Source organism: Pongo abelii, chromosome 10 (genome assembly GCF_028885655.2).
Source record: "Pongo abelii isolate AG06213 chromosome 10, NHGRI_mPonAbe1-v2.0_pri, whole genome shotgun sequence".
In the NCBI taxonomy this organism is placed as follows: domain Eukaryota; kingdom Metazoa; phylum Chordata; class Mammalia; order Primates; family Hominidae; genus Pongo; species Pongo abelii.
Window position 1 is genome coordinate 68331461 of NC_071995.2, and position 18067 is coordinate 68349527.

At 33.5% G+C, this 18067-nt stretch overlaps 1 protein-coding gene across 4 annotated transcripts in view; it reads left to right on the forward strand.

Annotated features, from left to right (window-relative positions):
- CNOT2 (CCR4-NOT transcription complex subunit 2) overlaps positions 1–17189 on the forward strand; it is a 109253-nt gene extending 92064 nt beyond the window's left edge. For 3 of the 4 annotated variants that reach the window (XM_024256270.3, XM_054526505.2, XM_054526506.2), the window contains 8 exons: positions 255–379; positions 1307–1427; positions 1528–1684; positions 4951–5012; positions 5102–5151; positions 6970–7070; positions 9047–9191; positions 16662–17189. In XM_024256270.3, the coding sequence (XP_024112038.1) occupies positions 255–379; positions 1307–1427; positions 1528–1684; positions 4951–5012; positions 5102–5151; positions 6970–7070; positions 9047–9191; positions 16662–16748 (848 nt within the window). In that variant the 3' untranslated portion in view covers positions 16749–17189. 4 annotated transcript variants of the gene reach the window in all.
- Positions 17190–18067: the final 878 nt, after the last annotated feature.

Consider the following 18067-nt stretch of genomic DNA (forward strand, 5'->3'; position numbering starts at 1 on the left):
CTACGCATGACATTAGATGTACGGGATTACTGTTGATTTCCCTTGTATTATTTTGTATGTTGAGTTATTAATCAGTAAATGAAAATTTAGTTCTTCATTGTTACCCTGGATACTAATTTTTTGAAGTACGCTTTCATAGCATTAAAAAAAAAGAAACTTTTTGGTGTATTATCATGAGGAAAGTTAACTTTATAATCTGTAGCAAAATATCATAAATATCAATTGCAATTCTCTGGATTATTTTCATTACATAGTTGGAATGGTAACAAAACCAGCAAATGAACAATCCCAGGACTTCTCAATACACAATGAAGATTTTCCAGCATTACCAGGCTCCAGCTATAAAGATCCAACATCAAGTAATGATGACAGTAAATCTGTAAGTAACTGAGAAGTGTGTATGTGAGTGATGTAGTTTTTCCCTTCAGATTTCTCTTATATTAACAGTTACTTACTAAATACTATTACAAAACTGTTTTATCTTGATATCTGTAATAATCTAACTTCTGAAGAATGTGGAAAAGCTTTATAACTTAGAAGATAGCCTATTTTTTTCCTATTTCATATAGGTTTGCAAATTTCTGTTGAACTTCTCAGAGTTAATTTAGACTTTTATTGTAGTCCCTGTCAGCTGGATCCCATGAAGTTTGATAATATAGCCTTCTAAGGAGCTGTGTTTTTCTTGAGTAAGTTTTCTCCTTGAAGAATTTATACACATTTTTATACCTGTGTTGATTCAGCCAACTCAGCTTCTTCTTTCTGACTTAACAAATATGTTTATTTCTTCCACATTTCACTGAAAATAGCTTTTCTCTGTGTGTGATGGGAGTTTATATATTATTAAAATAATTGATAAAGAAGATTGGTAAGAATTAAAATAAGTACAAAGTTTTAAAGCTTATATGTCTAACTTATCTTTGAGGTAGCTTTAGTGATTTTAGGTAATATACTATATTTAGTTTCTCTTTTACATGAAAGCATTGAGGAGTGTAACTTCAAGTGTATCCCAAAGCATAAAGACCTGAGAAAGAGATAGATTTTTTTTTTCTGTGACTGAAGATCTGAGATAAATAAGATATTTTCCCTTGATTTCTTTTTCTTTAAATACTCAAATGTGGATGATATAGGATTTATTTGTATACCATGGAACAATGATGGAAACAATTTTCTATAGAACTTGAAAAACAGGTAATAATTTACTACCAATTTAAATGTAATAAAGAATAAATAGCAAGGTATTAATATGTGAACTTGAATTTGTATACTTAACAAATTTTAATGTCACATTTAATTTTTTTCATGCTAGAATTTGAATACATCTGGCAAGACAACTTCAAGTACAGATGGACCCAAATTCCCTGGAGATAAAAGTTCAACAACACAAAATAATAACCAGCAGAAAAAAGGGATCCAGGTGTTACCTGATGGTGGGACTCTAGAAATCTATGTCAAAGATATTATAGAATGCTTTTTTTTTTTTTTTTTAACTTTTTCTTGAAAATAAAAGCAACTGTTTTTCCTACCCAGGTCGGGTTACTAACATTCCTCAAGGGATGGTGACGGACCAGTTTGGAATGATTGGCCTGTTAACATTTATCAGGGCAGCAGAGACAGACCCAGGAATGGTACATCTTGCATTGGGAAGTGACTTAACAACATTAGGCCTCAATCTGAACTCTCCTGAGTAAGTTTTTTCTGTTTTTCCATGTCTGTATATAATACCTCTTCAGACTTCCAGTTTTTAATATCATGTCATCAAATTATCTCACCTACTGCTACTCATTGTAATCTGCTGATTCTCTGGGTCATTCCCATTCATGTTAGCTCTTAGATCACTGTCACTCTGCAGTATTCCTTTTATAATTTGGCATTTTATGTGTGTGTGTGTGTATGTGTGCACGTGCATGTATATATGTGTGTGTGTGTGTATGTATATATGTGTGTGTGTGTGTGTGTGTATATATTTATACACACACACCTTCCAGCATCCTGAAATCTCAGCTCCTTGAATTTCTATCCTCCAGGAATTTTTGTCCTGTAGTATACTTCAGCCATTCCTTTAGTTATCCCTTTGACCTAGTCATTGTTAGTAACTGCAGTCTCTCAATTTTAAAATCTGAGCTCGCATGCTTTCCAACTTCCACTTTCTATTTTCTATTTCTCTTCTGTGATTCCTGTAATCATTTCACTCCATTGGGACCTTCAATCTATTGATTCTTCGGTATTTTAACTGTTCTTCCAGATCCCCGTCTCTCTTCCCCTGTGATCAACTCCCTTCTTACCCATGAAATTCTGTGGTCAGTCATAATTGTTCATTTACATATCCCATGACTACTTTGCCATTTTCTCATGTTGTTATACTTGCATGGCCAAAGCTACAGTACCGATTCTTTCTGCCTATTTCATTCCTGACCTGTGCTACTGAGCTCTGCTAGAGAAAAACACATGATATCACTGCCTGGTCTTCCTTTATTTTCATGCCCAGGAGCCTCAAAAGTAGGCTCTTAATTCTACCATTGGTAATTATACCTTGCATGCTTAGTCCATTTACTCTTTTGCTCTCTTATGCAACTATCGTACACTTCTGCATGCCCCTAATACCTTTTCTCCTTATTCTTACTATCAAATGATGATCTTGCTTTTCACTTTTACTGTACTAAGAAAGATGGAAGCAATTAGAAGAGCACATTTAGCACAGTCTAGCCAACAAATCTGACTACCTACAGCCACCTACACCTACGTTATTCTTGTTTTCCACCCTATTACCATAATTGACCCATGCGTTCTACTTACAACAGATTTTCACACTTTGTTGGGTCATTTTCATCGACATAGAAATACATTTTTACTTCTCTCATTTTAGAAGAAAATCTTCCTTTGATCTAACCTCCTCTGTAAGTTACTTTCCCATTTCTTTATTTCCCTTTGAAGCGAAACTTTTCAAAGAGTCATCTTCATTTCTCCAACTTGGTCTTCTCCCATTCTCTGGTAAGTCCATTTCAGTCAGGATTTTGTCCCTGCCACTTCACTAAAGCTGCTTTTATAAAGGTCACCAAATGACCTTCATGTTATTAAATTCAGTGGTCACTTGGAGGAACTCTTGCTCCTTGATACATATTCTTGTACTTGAATTTGAGAGCACCATTTTTACCTCATCTTCACTGGTTGGTCTTTTTCAGTTTCCTTTGCTGGTACCTCCTCCTTTTCTTCTTGACCTCTGTGTCATTCCTCTTCTCTGCATTTACATCCTTGATGATCTTTTCTAGTCTTATTGTTTTAAATACCATATATATTGAGGAATCCCAAACATATGTTTCCATTCCACACTTCTGAGTTTGAGATTTCTACATTCAATTGCCAATTAAATATTTCTTGAATGATCACCCCCTAACTTATTCTGTCTACAGCCTTTCCAATCTCAGTTAGTGGTAACTCTGTACTTCCAGAAACTTGACATTATTCTTAACTCCTCTTAATCAGGCTTTTCCCAAAATATATACAGAATCTAACCAAAGCTCACTACTTTTAACTGCTACCACCCTTGTTTGAATCATTCTCTCTTGCCTGAATACTCCATTAGCCAGTCACTGGGGGTCCCTGATTGTCCTTATACCCCTTCCCATACAATCTCTTCATATAACAGCCAAGACAATCCTTTTTTAATAAATTACTCCTCTGCTCAACACCCAGTAAATGTTTGTGGTTTCATTATGATTAAAAACCCCCAAATCTTTTTTTTTTTTTTTTTTTTTTTTTTTTTGAGACAGAGTCTTGCCCTTGTTGCCCAGGCTGGAGTGCAGTGATGCAATCTCGGGTCATTACAACCTCCGCCTCCCAGGTCCAAGCGATTCTCCTGAGTAGCTGGGATTGCAGGCATGTGCCACCATGCCCAGCTAATTTTTGTATTTTTAGTAGAGACGGGATTTCACCATGTTGGCCAGGTTGGTCTCGAACTCCTCACTTCAAGTGGTCTGCCCACCTTGGCCTTCCAAAGTGTTGGAATTACAGGTGTGAACCACCGAGCCTGACCAGAAACCCCAAATCTTTACAGGCCTACAAGGTCTTACATAATTATTGTTTGTCCCCTAACCCCACCTCAACAGCTTTTCCCTTTGTTCACTGTATTCCAGCTTCACTGGCCACCTTGTTTTATCTCAGACGTGTCAGTCATGTCCCTGCCTTAGTTGCTCTAGCAGTTCCCTCAGACTAGAAGAGTCTTCTGCCAGATAATTAATATGACTATGTCCCTTGTAGCCTTCAAATATTCAGATCTGACCACCTTAATGAAACCTAACTGACCACCCTACTTAATAATTATGCATCCAGTCTCCCCTCCCAGTTCCCCTCTAACATGGGCCATTGTTTATTTATTTATTCTGTTAATTGATTTTGTCTGCCTCCCTGCAATCCACCATCCTCAACCAGAAAGTAAGTTTCATGTTGTCAGTGATCTTGTTTTGTTCACTGATGGGTCGTAAGCTCCTAGAACAGTGCCAGGCATATAATAGGCACTCAGTAAATATTTGATGAATTTAAAATTTTGCAAATAGTTACTCAGTTTTCTTCTTGCCACATAAATAAATGGGAAACTTATTTAAAATTTATTTAAAATTTAATTTAAATTGGGAGCATGGTATTGAAGAATTTAAAGCATCTTGAGTTGAAATCAAGTAAAAGTAGAAAATTTTTAATCATATGTTTTGTATATTGTGATATGTTGTGTTATTTATACTGTATTGCAAGAATACTGAGGGGAGGAGTCCTATCATATTTTACAGACACACACACACACACACAATCTTCATTTGCTTCTGTATAAGCCAGTAAACCCAAGTAAGGGAATTAGAAGTAAAGGTGGTCGTTTTACATTTGGAGTCTTTGTTTTTCCTGAAATAAAATTAGAAATCTGTTTTTCTGGTTTTCAAAATGTTTTCTTTTCTCCTTATTCAGAAATCTCTACCCCAAATTTGCGTCACCCTGGGCATCTTCACCTTGTCGACCTCAAGACATAGGTAGGAGAATCTATTTGTGTTTAGACCTTTTAAAAAGAAATTTACAACTGAGAATCAGTTAATAAGGCTTTTTTCATTTTATTATCCAGACTTCCATGTTCCATCTGAGTACTTAACGAACATTCACATTAGGGATAAGGTGAGTGTAGTTTATTATTCTACTCAGTCAGCATGAATTTATCTATTTTTCACATGTTTTTCAGTTCAGGCAGCATATTATTTTTGAAATAATTAGTAATGGTCTCAGGGATATGCTTTCATATGTCCATGTTAACTTGTTAAGTGCTAAATGTTAGGACTGGTAAAAAATAAAAATTCTTATATTTAACAACAGGTTACAACCATAACCGCAGTTGATGGGAATAAACTAGATTGGAACATTTGATAAATTTCCTTCTGATAATCTTATTTTATGACCTTACCAGTAAAAAGATTTTCTTTACAAGTATTACAGATACAGTGTTTTTAATGAGATGGTCTGTATCTTTAAAAACTATTTATGACCTTTGACTTTTCTCTGTATTTTTTCATTTCCATTTTTTAAATCACCTAAAATTCTAATTCTAAAGTAATTATTAACAACAGATTACAGCTTAATCTCTCTTTTTTCAATCTAAGAAAGAAAATGGTGGCACTTTTTGCTTTAGAAGAACTGAGAATTTGTTTCTATTACCAAAAAATATTCACAATGATATCTAAATTTTAGCCTTGGGAAACTACAATTTAGTGAAAAAATATTTTTTTTATATATATTTGTGTATAAATATCTATGTGTATGTGTATATATACAACAGCATTCTGAGTGTGCCTTACAGTTCTGTGGTCAAGTGGATGTTGATGTTGTGGACAGGCAAGTAAAGGGATACCTTTCTCAGTGTCTTCTAATACTTGAGTAGAAGGAAGGCAAGAAGTACGAGATGGAGAGGTCTCCTATTTTCTATTTGCAGATCGTGTGATTTGCTCCCATCTCCACTATAGAGCTTTTTTGCTCCAATTACTGAAGTGTTCCAGAACCTTCTCTTATTGCCAATTTGCGAAATACTAATTTAGGAGAATTTGTCACATTGGGGCTGCCGCCTGAATAGGGATAACATGAATGGAGAGAAAAATTACATTCAGAGAATGTGTAATAACCAAATAAGTATTTCGATATAGGATCAAATGACGAGATAAAAATGTTGTTTTGGGACACTTTTAAGGTTTATTTAAATGTGAAAATTTGAGACTGTTGAACCTATGTTTTACATTTTGGTAGGCAGTTATGTTTCTACCTTGGGGAGAGAAATGTAAAGCAATCATCTTTCAGGCATCTATTTAAACAAACTAAAAAGCCATTTCTGTATGATTTTTGTATTCATCATCTGTGATTTGCTGAAAACATACAACTGACTTGTGAATCATTGTCAGATATAGATTCAGTTTAACATTTTTTATAAGCCATCTGTATATTTGGCACTCTACAAGGTGCTTTCATTTACCTTCACTCATTTTATTTACTTTCTTAGTAACCCTCATAGGTGTCATTGTCCACATTTGACAAGTAAAGCTAAGACATGTTAAATAACTAGGACACGGTCATATTAATGAGTAATAAAACCAGGACTTGAATACAAGTTCTAGATCTCTGAGCACAGTGCTATTGTTAGGATCGTTTCCCCATTGGGTATTAAATCCTTTTAGTGGATCTTGCTTGGAAGTTTTTATTGAGCTTTTCTTCCAATCAGCATATCAAATAGATGTATCAGAAATAATTGTTTAAATGACTTCAGTCATTTAAATGAGGAAATTCCCTTTTAGAATCGTAACTACCTATCTGTGTAATCATGTAATAACAGTTATCTGCTACAAAGTGGGGAGTTTCTGTTTCTCTCTCCATTTTTACTTTAGTAGTAGCAACTATATATTAGGATTTGCAGATTTGTTTTATATTTCAGAATAAGTTATTTTTCTTTTTCAGCTGGCTGCAATAAAACTTGGCCGATATGGTGAAGACCTTCTTTTCTATCTCTATTACATGAACGGAGGAGACGTATTACAACTTTTAGCTGCAGTGGAGCTGTATGTTCAAAGTATTTTAATCACTTTTGTATTATAGTGGATCTTGACTATGCTGAAAACATCTTTCTTTAAGTGATGATGGCTATCTTTAAATGGAACTATTTCTCCATCAAGAAATTTATTTTTACATTATCCAAGTGAATTTAATTTAGATTAAAACCGTATCTTAACCATGGCTTCATAATCTATATACATAAAAAGAATTTCAAACTTAATGCTGAAGCTGGGTGCAGTGGTTCACATTTGTAATCCCAGCACTTTGGGAGGCTGAGGTGGACAGATCACTTGAGGCCAGAAGTTAGGGACAGCCTGGGCAACATAGCAAACTATATTTCTACAAAAAATAAAGAAAAATATTAGCTAGGTGTGGTGGCACAAATCTATATAGTCCTAGCTACTTGGGAGGCTACAGCAGGAGGATCGCTTGAGCCCAGGAGTTTGAGGTTTCAGTGAGCTATGATTGTGCCATTGCACTCTAGTGTGGCTGACAGTGCAAGACCCTGTCTCTAAAAATAATTAATAAATGCCAGATTTGTAAGAAGACAGAATTGACATAACTCATGGATTTGGTGAATCTAATTTTTGTAAATATGTGAATTATATGATATTCATGACTGTGGTTTTTATTCCTTGTGGAACCATATGTATAAATAATTAGATACTGAATTTCATCATTTCATAAACATTATTACTTATAAGCAAGGCACTGTGCATGTTTGTTGTATGTTTTGAAGTGCTGATTAAAGTCCACATTTTCATTATCAGCAGTCTATTGGCCAATTTAAACAAATATTAATGTAAAGAAATTGGTTCATTGATTTTTTTTTCCCTGAGCAGTTCTGTATTTACCTGATGCTCTAAAATTAAGTTTTCTGTCATTACTCAAATGTACAGTTGGCAACACATTTTGTTATCAATAGACAATTATATTTATCATGTTTACTATAGAGTAAATTATTAGTAATTATTTATGACCTTATGATTGGGAGACCTTTTCACAAATTTAAGTATTTCATAACATTTCTAATAACATTTCTATAAATGGCTTTGAATCAAATAGTTTAAAGTATAAAATTCACTATGTTGATAATGAATTGTTCCGTTTCATTTCACAACTTGAGAGGATTTTCCCTTATGTTTTCCCTTCATTTTTGTGAGAATAGAGATTATTACCTGTTGTTCCTTTTAATTGTTCATAAGTAAATAAATACATTCAGACACTCATTCATCTATCACTGGCAGTTCTGTTTTCGTATTTTATTTATGTCTTAAAAACTACCTCATGACGTTGGTAGGAAAGCATTTCTTTACATAGAGGTTTCTTTTGTGGGACATTACCTCCTCTGGATGTTACTTCCTCAGTTTACAAGTAATGTAAATTCTCATCGATTCTTTTATGAATTGTAATGGATTTTCTCTTAGCTTTTGAGAATTTAGAATCTGAAATTTGAATAAAAAATAAATATATTCAGTATAATTTTTCAAAATGCTCCATTTTCAAGATACTTAAAAAATTATGTGGAATTTACATAATTAATTCAAATACACTTTGTATTTAGTTCCTTATCAAATAATGCAAATAGTTGGAGATACCTCAATTTCTTTTGAGTGTTAAGAAGAGCAAGAGAGAAGTGAAGTTTTTGTAACACATTGTGTCTTTATTTGGTCTGCCTATGTTTTTATCACATTGCTTATAAAACTTTTTAAATCCTTGTTTGTATAAAAAGTTTCTTTAGTTAAATAAAAGTGTGTGTACTAATTAGTGTGCCTTCTGGACAAATTAAGAAATAATTTTTCTATATTTATTTCAATACGGTTGTATTTAATAACTTACAATAAATGAGTAGGAAGCATTCATATTTATTTTATGTGTAATTTTTTTTTTTTTTTTCCTGAGGAAAGCTTTACAAAATGTAGAACATGTTTGATGTAAGCCACAGGAAAAAGTTAATTATCTTTTCTTTTAAAAATTGAAGTTTTAACCGTGATTGGAGATACCACAAAGAAGAACGAGTATGGATTACCAGGGCACCAGGCATGGAGCCAACAATGAAAACCAATACCTATGAGAGGGGAACATATTACTTCTTTGACTGTCTTAACTGGAGGAAAGTAGCTAAGGTATATTTTTTTCCATGTGCAAATGTATACATCTAAACTTGAAAAAAGAAGTGTCCTCTTTTATCTGTTTATGAGTACCAATACATCCAATTCCAGTAATGTGCCACATATTTGCCAACTCTTTCGTTCCATCTCCTTGGCTTGACACTCTTAGAAGAGTGTCCCAAACAATTGGTTTCACTGATAGTTACGTTATTGAATTTGGTAAGAGATTTTGTAATTTTGCATAAGCCTTGGTAACATTTGAAATATTTTTTGTGTCTACTGCTTTGTAAAATAAAGATACTCTCTTGCAACCCCAGTCATATATTTTTATATTTTTGTAACTTTAAGCAAGGATGAGATTTTTCTAAAAGCAGTATATAAACAGGCTTTTTACACTTGGACTAGTTGCAGGAAATACATCTGAATGTTTATTTGCAAGTAATTTTAAGAAAGAAAATTACAGGCATTAACCATGACTATTTCTGTGACTATTTTGCTAAATATTGGGGAGAAATCGGCTATGGAGAAATGTTGATTATTTTATTTTGGTTTTGCAACTTTTCCTCACTTAAACGCCTTTCTAACTGTCCCATGTGCAAAATTTTCATCAGTGTCCATGCATATTTCATACTTGTGTTTAGTACCTTGTGTTTATTTAGTCTGCGTAGTAGAGAATATAACCCACATTATCTGATTTCACAACTCCATGATTTTTCTGATATATTTTCCATCAATGATTCTAGGATTATAAATTAAAGAGTTAAATTTGTTTGTTTTAAATAAATTTAAACAGTAGAAAAATGTTTCTGACAGTTCTTTGGACAATTTTTTAGTTGTCAGTTTGTTTTTTTGTTTGTTTGTAGTTTTGAATCTGCTTTACTAACATGATTATTTAAAAAGGTAAAACATTTTAAGAAGACAATGTAAAATGCCTACCAGATATTTATCACAAAAATTTTTACATCCCAAAATTTCGTATACAACTCAAAAAAAGGCTGGGCGCTGTGGCTCACACCTGTAATCCCAGCACTTTGGGAGGCTGAGGCGGGTGGATCATGAGGTCAGGAGATCAAGACCATCCTGGCTAACAGAGAAACCCCGTTTCTACTGAAAATAAAAAAAAAAAATTAGCTGGGCGTGGTGGAGGGTTCCTGTAGTCCCAACTACTCGGGAGGCTGAGGCAGGAGAATGGCGTGAACCTGGGAGGCAGAGCTTGCAGTGAGCCGAGATCGCGCCACTGCACTCCAGCCTGGGCGACAGAGCGAGACTCCGTCTCGAAAAAAAAAACAAAAACAGATGTCCCCTAACAGACAACACCAAATAAGATCCACATAAGAAATTAAATCTTTTTTTTTTTTTTTAGATGTTTCTCAGTGGTAAATGTCTTTACCTCTCAGACCAAGTCCACATACTGTATTTTGTATTTGATTTATTTTAACAGTTCCAATTTATGTGACTATTGTGTTTTCAGAAGGCATATTTATGAGTTAACCTTCTAGTTAAATAATCACATTAATTAAAAATAGTGCTTGAGCTATTGTATATGTTACCTGCTTTTTAAGATATGTAGTATATAGTAGAAAGCTATAGCCTTTGTATCGTGAATTTGAATTTAACTCCTGTTGCTGTTATTTATGCTTTGACCTTCTACAATTTTCTTTTTCATGCCTGTTTCCTCTTTTGTAAAATTGAGGTGAGATTTTCCTCTAAGTTTTTATGAAGATTAAATGAGATTTCATATATGTTTATATACACACACACATGCTGAGTACAGTGCTTGGCACATGTTGGGTATTTGATACATGGTGGTAGTTGTACTAGTTTACTGCTATTGTTTTTATCATCGTTACTATAGCTACTGTTTTTGCAAGGATGAAAAAATTAGAGCTGATTGTTAATTAGGTTAGGTCATTGGTTCTCAATTCTTGTATCAGAATTACCTGGAAAACTTGTTAAAACACAAATTTCTGGACCATACCTCCATCGTTTATGATTTAGTGAGTCTGTGGGTGGGGCCTGAGAATTGCATTTCTAACAAGCTCCTAAGTGACGGCAGTGATGACATGCTGGTCTTGGTCCAGAACTATGTTTAAAGAACCTGTGGATTAGGTGATGCTACAGGAGTCAAAAACATCTTTGGAAGAAGAAAAAAATTTTATTAGGAAAGAACTGAAGTTTTCTCCATTCAATTTGAACATTTTTGCTCAATATTACTGTAAATTATTCCTAACTTACATATGTAAAAAGGGGTGGATATTTTCAGTAAACAGCTACATAATTTTAGTTAAATTTTAGTTAGATACATGTATGAAGAAATCAACTTGTGAGAAAATCAGCTTTCCAGAATTAAGTTCTCCTCATGAAGTTAAATATTTAGAAAACAATGTTAACATTAATGTAGGACTCCTTTAATTTCCAGCAAAAGCAATACCTCAATCAGGTAAATGTCATTTTAAAGAAAATTGTATCTATTTAAATATGGATTTACATATTTTATATATATTATATATAAAACATAATTTAGCTCAGTTTTATCTATCTCATGTACAGTTAAGCTTTTGTCTTTATCTTTAAATTTTTTAACTGTGATGTGAAAAATGTGAGAAATAATATCATTAAGTTACTCCCTCAGAAATCTCAAGGTAATAGTTTGTTGGTACCTTGCACTGACACGCTTTAAAATTATTTTCATAGTAATGAAAACCGGCAGAATTGTTGGTATTAATAAGATATTAATGAGCAGCTCATTCTTGGTTATATTAAAATACAAATTCATTCACTTAAAATTTTGAAGTTGTAGTATATTCACGGAATAAATTTTTCAAAAAATTTTTTAAAGGATGTGTTCAGTGCTTTCCCAGAATATTGATTAGTAGTTAAGAAATCTGGGACCTGTTCATGAGTATATTTATTAACAGCCTTCATCAAATTATAGAAAATCCATTAATATGTCATGTCCCAAGTTAACTTGAGTCCCCATCTGTAAAGTGGGTGTGCCTTACTATTCACAGTTAAAGAATGTATATTAAATAATCTCAATTCACTGTAAGAAGCCTACAGTATGAATTAATATTTTAAATAATAGCTGATATTATGGTGTTCTTGAAAGGTACTGAACTGGTCTACACCATAATCCTGGAGTCCATTCATAATATTTTATGTCCATTCATAATATTTTGTATGAGCATTTTTCCCCAAATCACTTACTATTTTCAGATAATTGTAATATTAAATAAGGGATTAGATAATCTAAACCAAAAGTATTTCTTATCCTTTAAAAATTTTGTGACCCTGAGTTCTAGAATCCAATCCATTATTTATTTACAGAATTTCCTGTAAATCAATAATATATACATTAAAATGTTGACATTGGGTGGGCATGGTGGCTCATGCCTATAATCCTAGCACTTTGGGAGAATGAGGCAAGACGATCACTTGAAGCCGGGAGTTCAAGATCAACCTGGGCAACATAGCAAGACTCTGTCTCTATAGAAAGAGAGAGAGAGAGAAACATAGCCAGGTGTGGTGGTGTGCTCCTGCAGTCCTAGCTACTTGGGAGGCTGAGGTAGGAGGATTGCTTGAGCCCAGGAGTTCAAGGTTGCAGTGAGCTGTGTGATTGCATCACTATACTCCAGCCTAGGTGACAGAGCCAGATCCTATCTCTATTTTTTTTTCTTATTTAACATTTTATTTTGCTTATTCTTTCCTTTTAGATACTCATTAACTTTTTAGCAGGCCATGTTCTCCTGTGTCGTTTTGCTGGAATTACTCATATTTTACTAATTTTAAATTTGCAGCAATTCAGATAGTATATATAATCTTCATGCATTAAATTTTTTAAATAATTTCTTCCACAGTTAATTTTTAGGTGATAGAGGCTGCCTTATGATCAGTAGCTTTCTCAAAGACTTAAAATTTAAGAATTCTTTCGGCCTAATTTGACCTCGTGGATCTATCAGGATTTCTAACAGTTGAGATTTTTTATGTCAGTCTGATATAAATGTGATTTTTCATTAATTTCACAGTTACATATTAGTACATCCTTACACTTTAGTAATATGTACTTTTCTTCAAAGATTATTTCTAATAACTGTATTTAAGATAGTTTGCTACTTCTTAAAATTTAAGTTAATATGGATTCATTATACAGGTTGAGCATTCTGATTCAAAAATCTAAAACCTGAATACTCCAAAATCTGCAACTTCTGAATGCCAACATGGTGTCACAAATGGAAAATTCCATACCTGACACCTTTGCTTTCTGATGGTTCCGTGTACAGTGTAAACAAACCTTATTTTCTGCACAAAATATTAGTAACAGTGTATAAAATTACCCTCAGGGTATGTGAATAAGGTATATATAAAACATAAATGAATTTCATGGTTAGACTTGGGTCCCATCCCCAAGATACCTCATTTTATATGTATAAATATTCCAAAATTCCAAACACTTCTGTTCCCAGAATAAGCAAAATCTCCGATAAGAGATACTCAACATGTAGGTAAGAGAAAGCTGACATTTCATGAGAATTTGAGAAAACACTTCTGCAGTGTATGTTTCTCTACATAACTAGATCAGTGATCAATGTTTTTGTAATATTGTTTGACTATATGAATCCATTGCATTCAGTTTTGCTTGAATTGAACAAGTAACCTTTGGAGAATACATAGCCTAATTTTATTAATAGAAGAATTAAGGTATGAAAAAGTCTAAAAAGTATTTGGAACTCTTTCTAGCCTTTGCAATCATTATATTATAATCTAGAAATCCTTTTTTTTTCCACTAAAAGCAAATATATACATAGACCCTCTAATATATCATTTGATAATATTAGAAAAATTAAATGTTTTGTTCCTAAAACAAAGGAAGAAAGCTTGTGTTTATTCATCATGTGTTAATTACACATCCATTACGGGCTTGGCACTATTCCAAGTTGTAGGTAGTAGTATACAAACAAAGTAGATAGACACTTGCTCCTACAGAATGTATGAGGATGTGCATGTGTGTAGTATGTGTGTGTATATATAACATAAACATGTAAATGGTGTTACCAGTAATCAAAGTAACTTTTATGTATTTTAAGAAGAATAAAAGTACGTGGAAAACAAGATTTTAAAATGTGGAAGGCAAAATTTTACCTATGTAATTTCTAAATCTCTGATCTCTATCAAAATTTCTAAATCTCTATATCAAAATTATTTATGCTGCTTAGGTTTAAACTATATTTTTCTAGGGGAAAATGTACATTGATAAAGTTAATCTAGTTTGAATTCCTAGTCATACATTGCAGTTCATCAACGTGAAAAATTTTAGTTAACTTATTCAGTATAACTTACCACTTTGTAGAAGTTACAATTTTTTTTCCCTGTAACTACACATTTTGAAAACAAAAATGCCAATCTTAATTTCAGAAGAATGATACAAATTTTCTTCACGAATTCAGATAGCTTGAACCAAGCAATAAAATTATTTTAATTCCTAGCTAGGGCTGGGAGAGGGAAAGTAGTGCTACACAGTGCATTAGGGCAGGATGTCGTGGTTGTGGTGGTGATTCTGGTGTTTGCTAATTTTTACTGAAGCAAATAACCTCTGTGTCTTAATTACTGTACCAGTCACATGAAGGCAACCTTTTCAGGCTGAAGTCACCATGGTGTACCTTCTTTATAAACTGTCAGGGGACTGATTTTTTTTTTTTTTTTTTTTTCCTTTTTCTTCACCTTATACCAAGAGAGAACGGGACTGAATTTTTTCAGCATTTCTGGATTGCCATGTAATGAAGTAAATGAATCTGTTTTGGATCTTAGATTAAAAATATTAAAAATGATGTGTTACACTACAAAAGACACAGGCTTTTTGTCACATGGAGGCTTTTTGTCACATGGGTCTGGATCCTAATGCTAGGTGTGCCACTTACTGTATGACTTGGCCAAGTTTACTTGTAAGTCTCATTTTCTTCAGGTACAAAATGAAAATAATGATATCCGCTTTACAGAATTATAAAGATTAGAATAAAATTAGCTGTGTCTCTAATTTTAGCACATATTAGGCTTTCAATAAATTCTGCTGTTAGGTCTGTAATATCTTTAAATTTATTTAAATGTAGTATCTTTAAATTTTAAATACTTGGTGTTCCATCTTAAAATTTGATCATTATAGTCTAGGTTTTCATTTTAATTTAATAATTGAAATACTCATCATGGAATCAGTTTGAAACCAGACAGATAAGGTAAAATATGTTAACTCATGGTAGCTAATGTCACTTGTTGGCTTAATCTTTAATACATAATACATATTAAGCTTCATAATTCTTTAAGTTGGATTATGCAGTAATTTGTGCTAATTCAGATGGTAGAATTGGTAAGAGGCTTTTAGAGCCTCTTGCTTATTGGGGTTGCAGAGGTATTTTTTGTTGTTTGCATTTTTTTCTAATATACATAGCTATTCTGCATCTCTATTCTTGATCTTGGGTGGGAAGTATCATGAAGAAATTATTTCACCATTCTTAAATTTTAAAACTCATGAAGTTAATATAGTATTTTGAAAGTTTGATTAAAATGAGCTGCTATCTAGTTTTCAAATGTTCCTACAGCAGAACCATTGTCTAGTTTTCGGTGGCAGTTGATTTATATTTGAGTCAGGGTTTTGGGTTTGTGAAATGCAGGTCTGGTGATGTGTGAGTTTTAAGTTCATTGTTTTCCCCAGATTTTAATGAGGTTAGAATAATTTTATGTGTTTTGCTTTTTTTTTTTTGAGACGGAGTCTTGCTCTGTCACCTGGGCTGGAGTGCAGTGGTGCAATCTCGGCTCACTGCAACCTCCGCCTGCCGGGTGCAAGCGATTCTCCTGCCTCAGCCTCCCGAGTAGCTGGGACTACAGGCATGCACCACTACGCCCAGCTAATTTTTGTATTTTTAGTACAGACAGGGTTTCACCATGTTGATTGGTGAAGATGGTCTTGATCTCCTGACCTCGTGATCTGCCTGCCTCAGCCTTCCAAAGTGGTGGGATTATAGATGTGAGCCACTGTGCCCGGCCCTGCTTATTTTTTAATATAAATGTAATAAAGACAAATTGGAAAATTATTTCTAAACTTTTTCATGGACAAAATAAATCTTTAGGTTTGTATACTTCGTTGAATGGGGCTATATTTTAAATATCCTGTAATTTCCAGTGATTCAGAGATATAGTAACTGCCCCCTTTTTTAAGTTAAAAACAATACACAACATTTCAGTGTCAAATGGTCCATTAGTAGTCTCTTGACTTACACACAGAAAGCCTGTCTGTATTTTTGTACTCATCGGTTAGAAACTACAGCACATTATTTTTTTTCAAGCTGTATTTTATGTAGAGGAAAAACGGTATATCTGTGTTGATGTTGATTCATATATATTGGGTATTTTATTTATTTTTTAGTAAAATGTATTTTGACAGTAATGTAAAATGAAAAGGGGAAGATATCTAAATTCTTGAATTTGTTTTTATAGGAGTTCCATCTGGAATATGACAAATTAGAAGAACGGCCTCACCTGCCATCCACCTTCAACTACAACCCTGCTCAGCAAGCCTTCTAAAAAAAAAAAAAAAAAAAAAAAAAGACTTCCCTTTTCTTGGGGTATGGCTGTCTCAGCACAATACTCAACATAACTGCAGAACTGATGTGGCTCAGGCACCCTGGTTTTAATTCCTTGAGGATCTGGCAATTGGCTTACGCAAAAGGTCACCATTTGAGGTCCTGCCTTACTAATTATGTGCTACCCAACAACTAAATTTGTAATTTGTTTTTCTCTAGTTTGAGCAGGGTCTGAATTTTTTCATTTATTTCCTTTTTTGCCAGCAGACAGACTTGAGTCTGTAAAGACAAGCAAATACACTGACAGAAGTTTACCATAGTTTCTAAAATGTAAAAAAGAAAACCCACAAAAGACTCAAGAAAATTAGACCACAAATTTTGCATTGTTCATTATAGCACTATTGGTAATAAAATAACAAATGTTTGTGCATTTTTATGTGAAGATCCTTCTCGTATTTCATTTGGAAAGATGAGCAAGGTCTGCTTCCTTCATTTTACTTCCCCTTCTGTTTTTGAAAGGCAGTTTCGCCAAGCTTAATGCAAGAATATCTGACTGTTTAGAAGAAAGATATTGCCACAATCTCTGGATGGTTTTCCAGGGTTGTGTTATTACTGAGCTTCATCTTTCCAGAATGAGCAAAACACTGTCCAGTCTTTGTTACGATTTTGTAATAAATGTGTACATTTTTTTTAAATTTTTGGACATCACATGAATAAAGGTATGTATGTACGAATGTGTATATATTATATATATGACATCTATTTTGGAAAATGTTTGCCCTGCTGTACCTCATTTTTAGGAGGTGTGCATGGATGCAATATATGAAAATGGGACATTCTGGAACTGCTGGTCAGGGGACTTTGTCGCCCTGTGCACTAAAAGGGCCAGATTTTCAGCAGCCAAGGACATCCATACCCAAGTGAATGTGATGGGACTTAAAAGAAGTGAACTGAGACAATTCACTCTGGCTGTTTGAACAGCAGCGTTTCATAGGAAGAGAAAAAAAGATCAATCTTGTATTTTCTGACCACATAAAGGCTTCTTCTCTTTGTAATAAAGTAGAAAAGCTCTCCTCACTGCAGTGTTGGCTTTGATTTGAAATTGCGAAATTATTTCTTCAACATGAAAAATAGAGGAAACAAACTGAAGTTTTGCAGATATCAAACTGAATGGTGTGACTCAAATGTCTTTTTCAGCTTCCAACAAGTAATTTAATGGAAATATAGTGAACCGTTTCACTTGTAGGTTAAAAATGTAGACAGTATTAATCAGAGAAAACTATTTTTTAAATGGGTTGTGGCAGCATTAGAAATAAAACA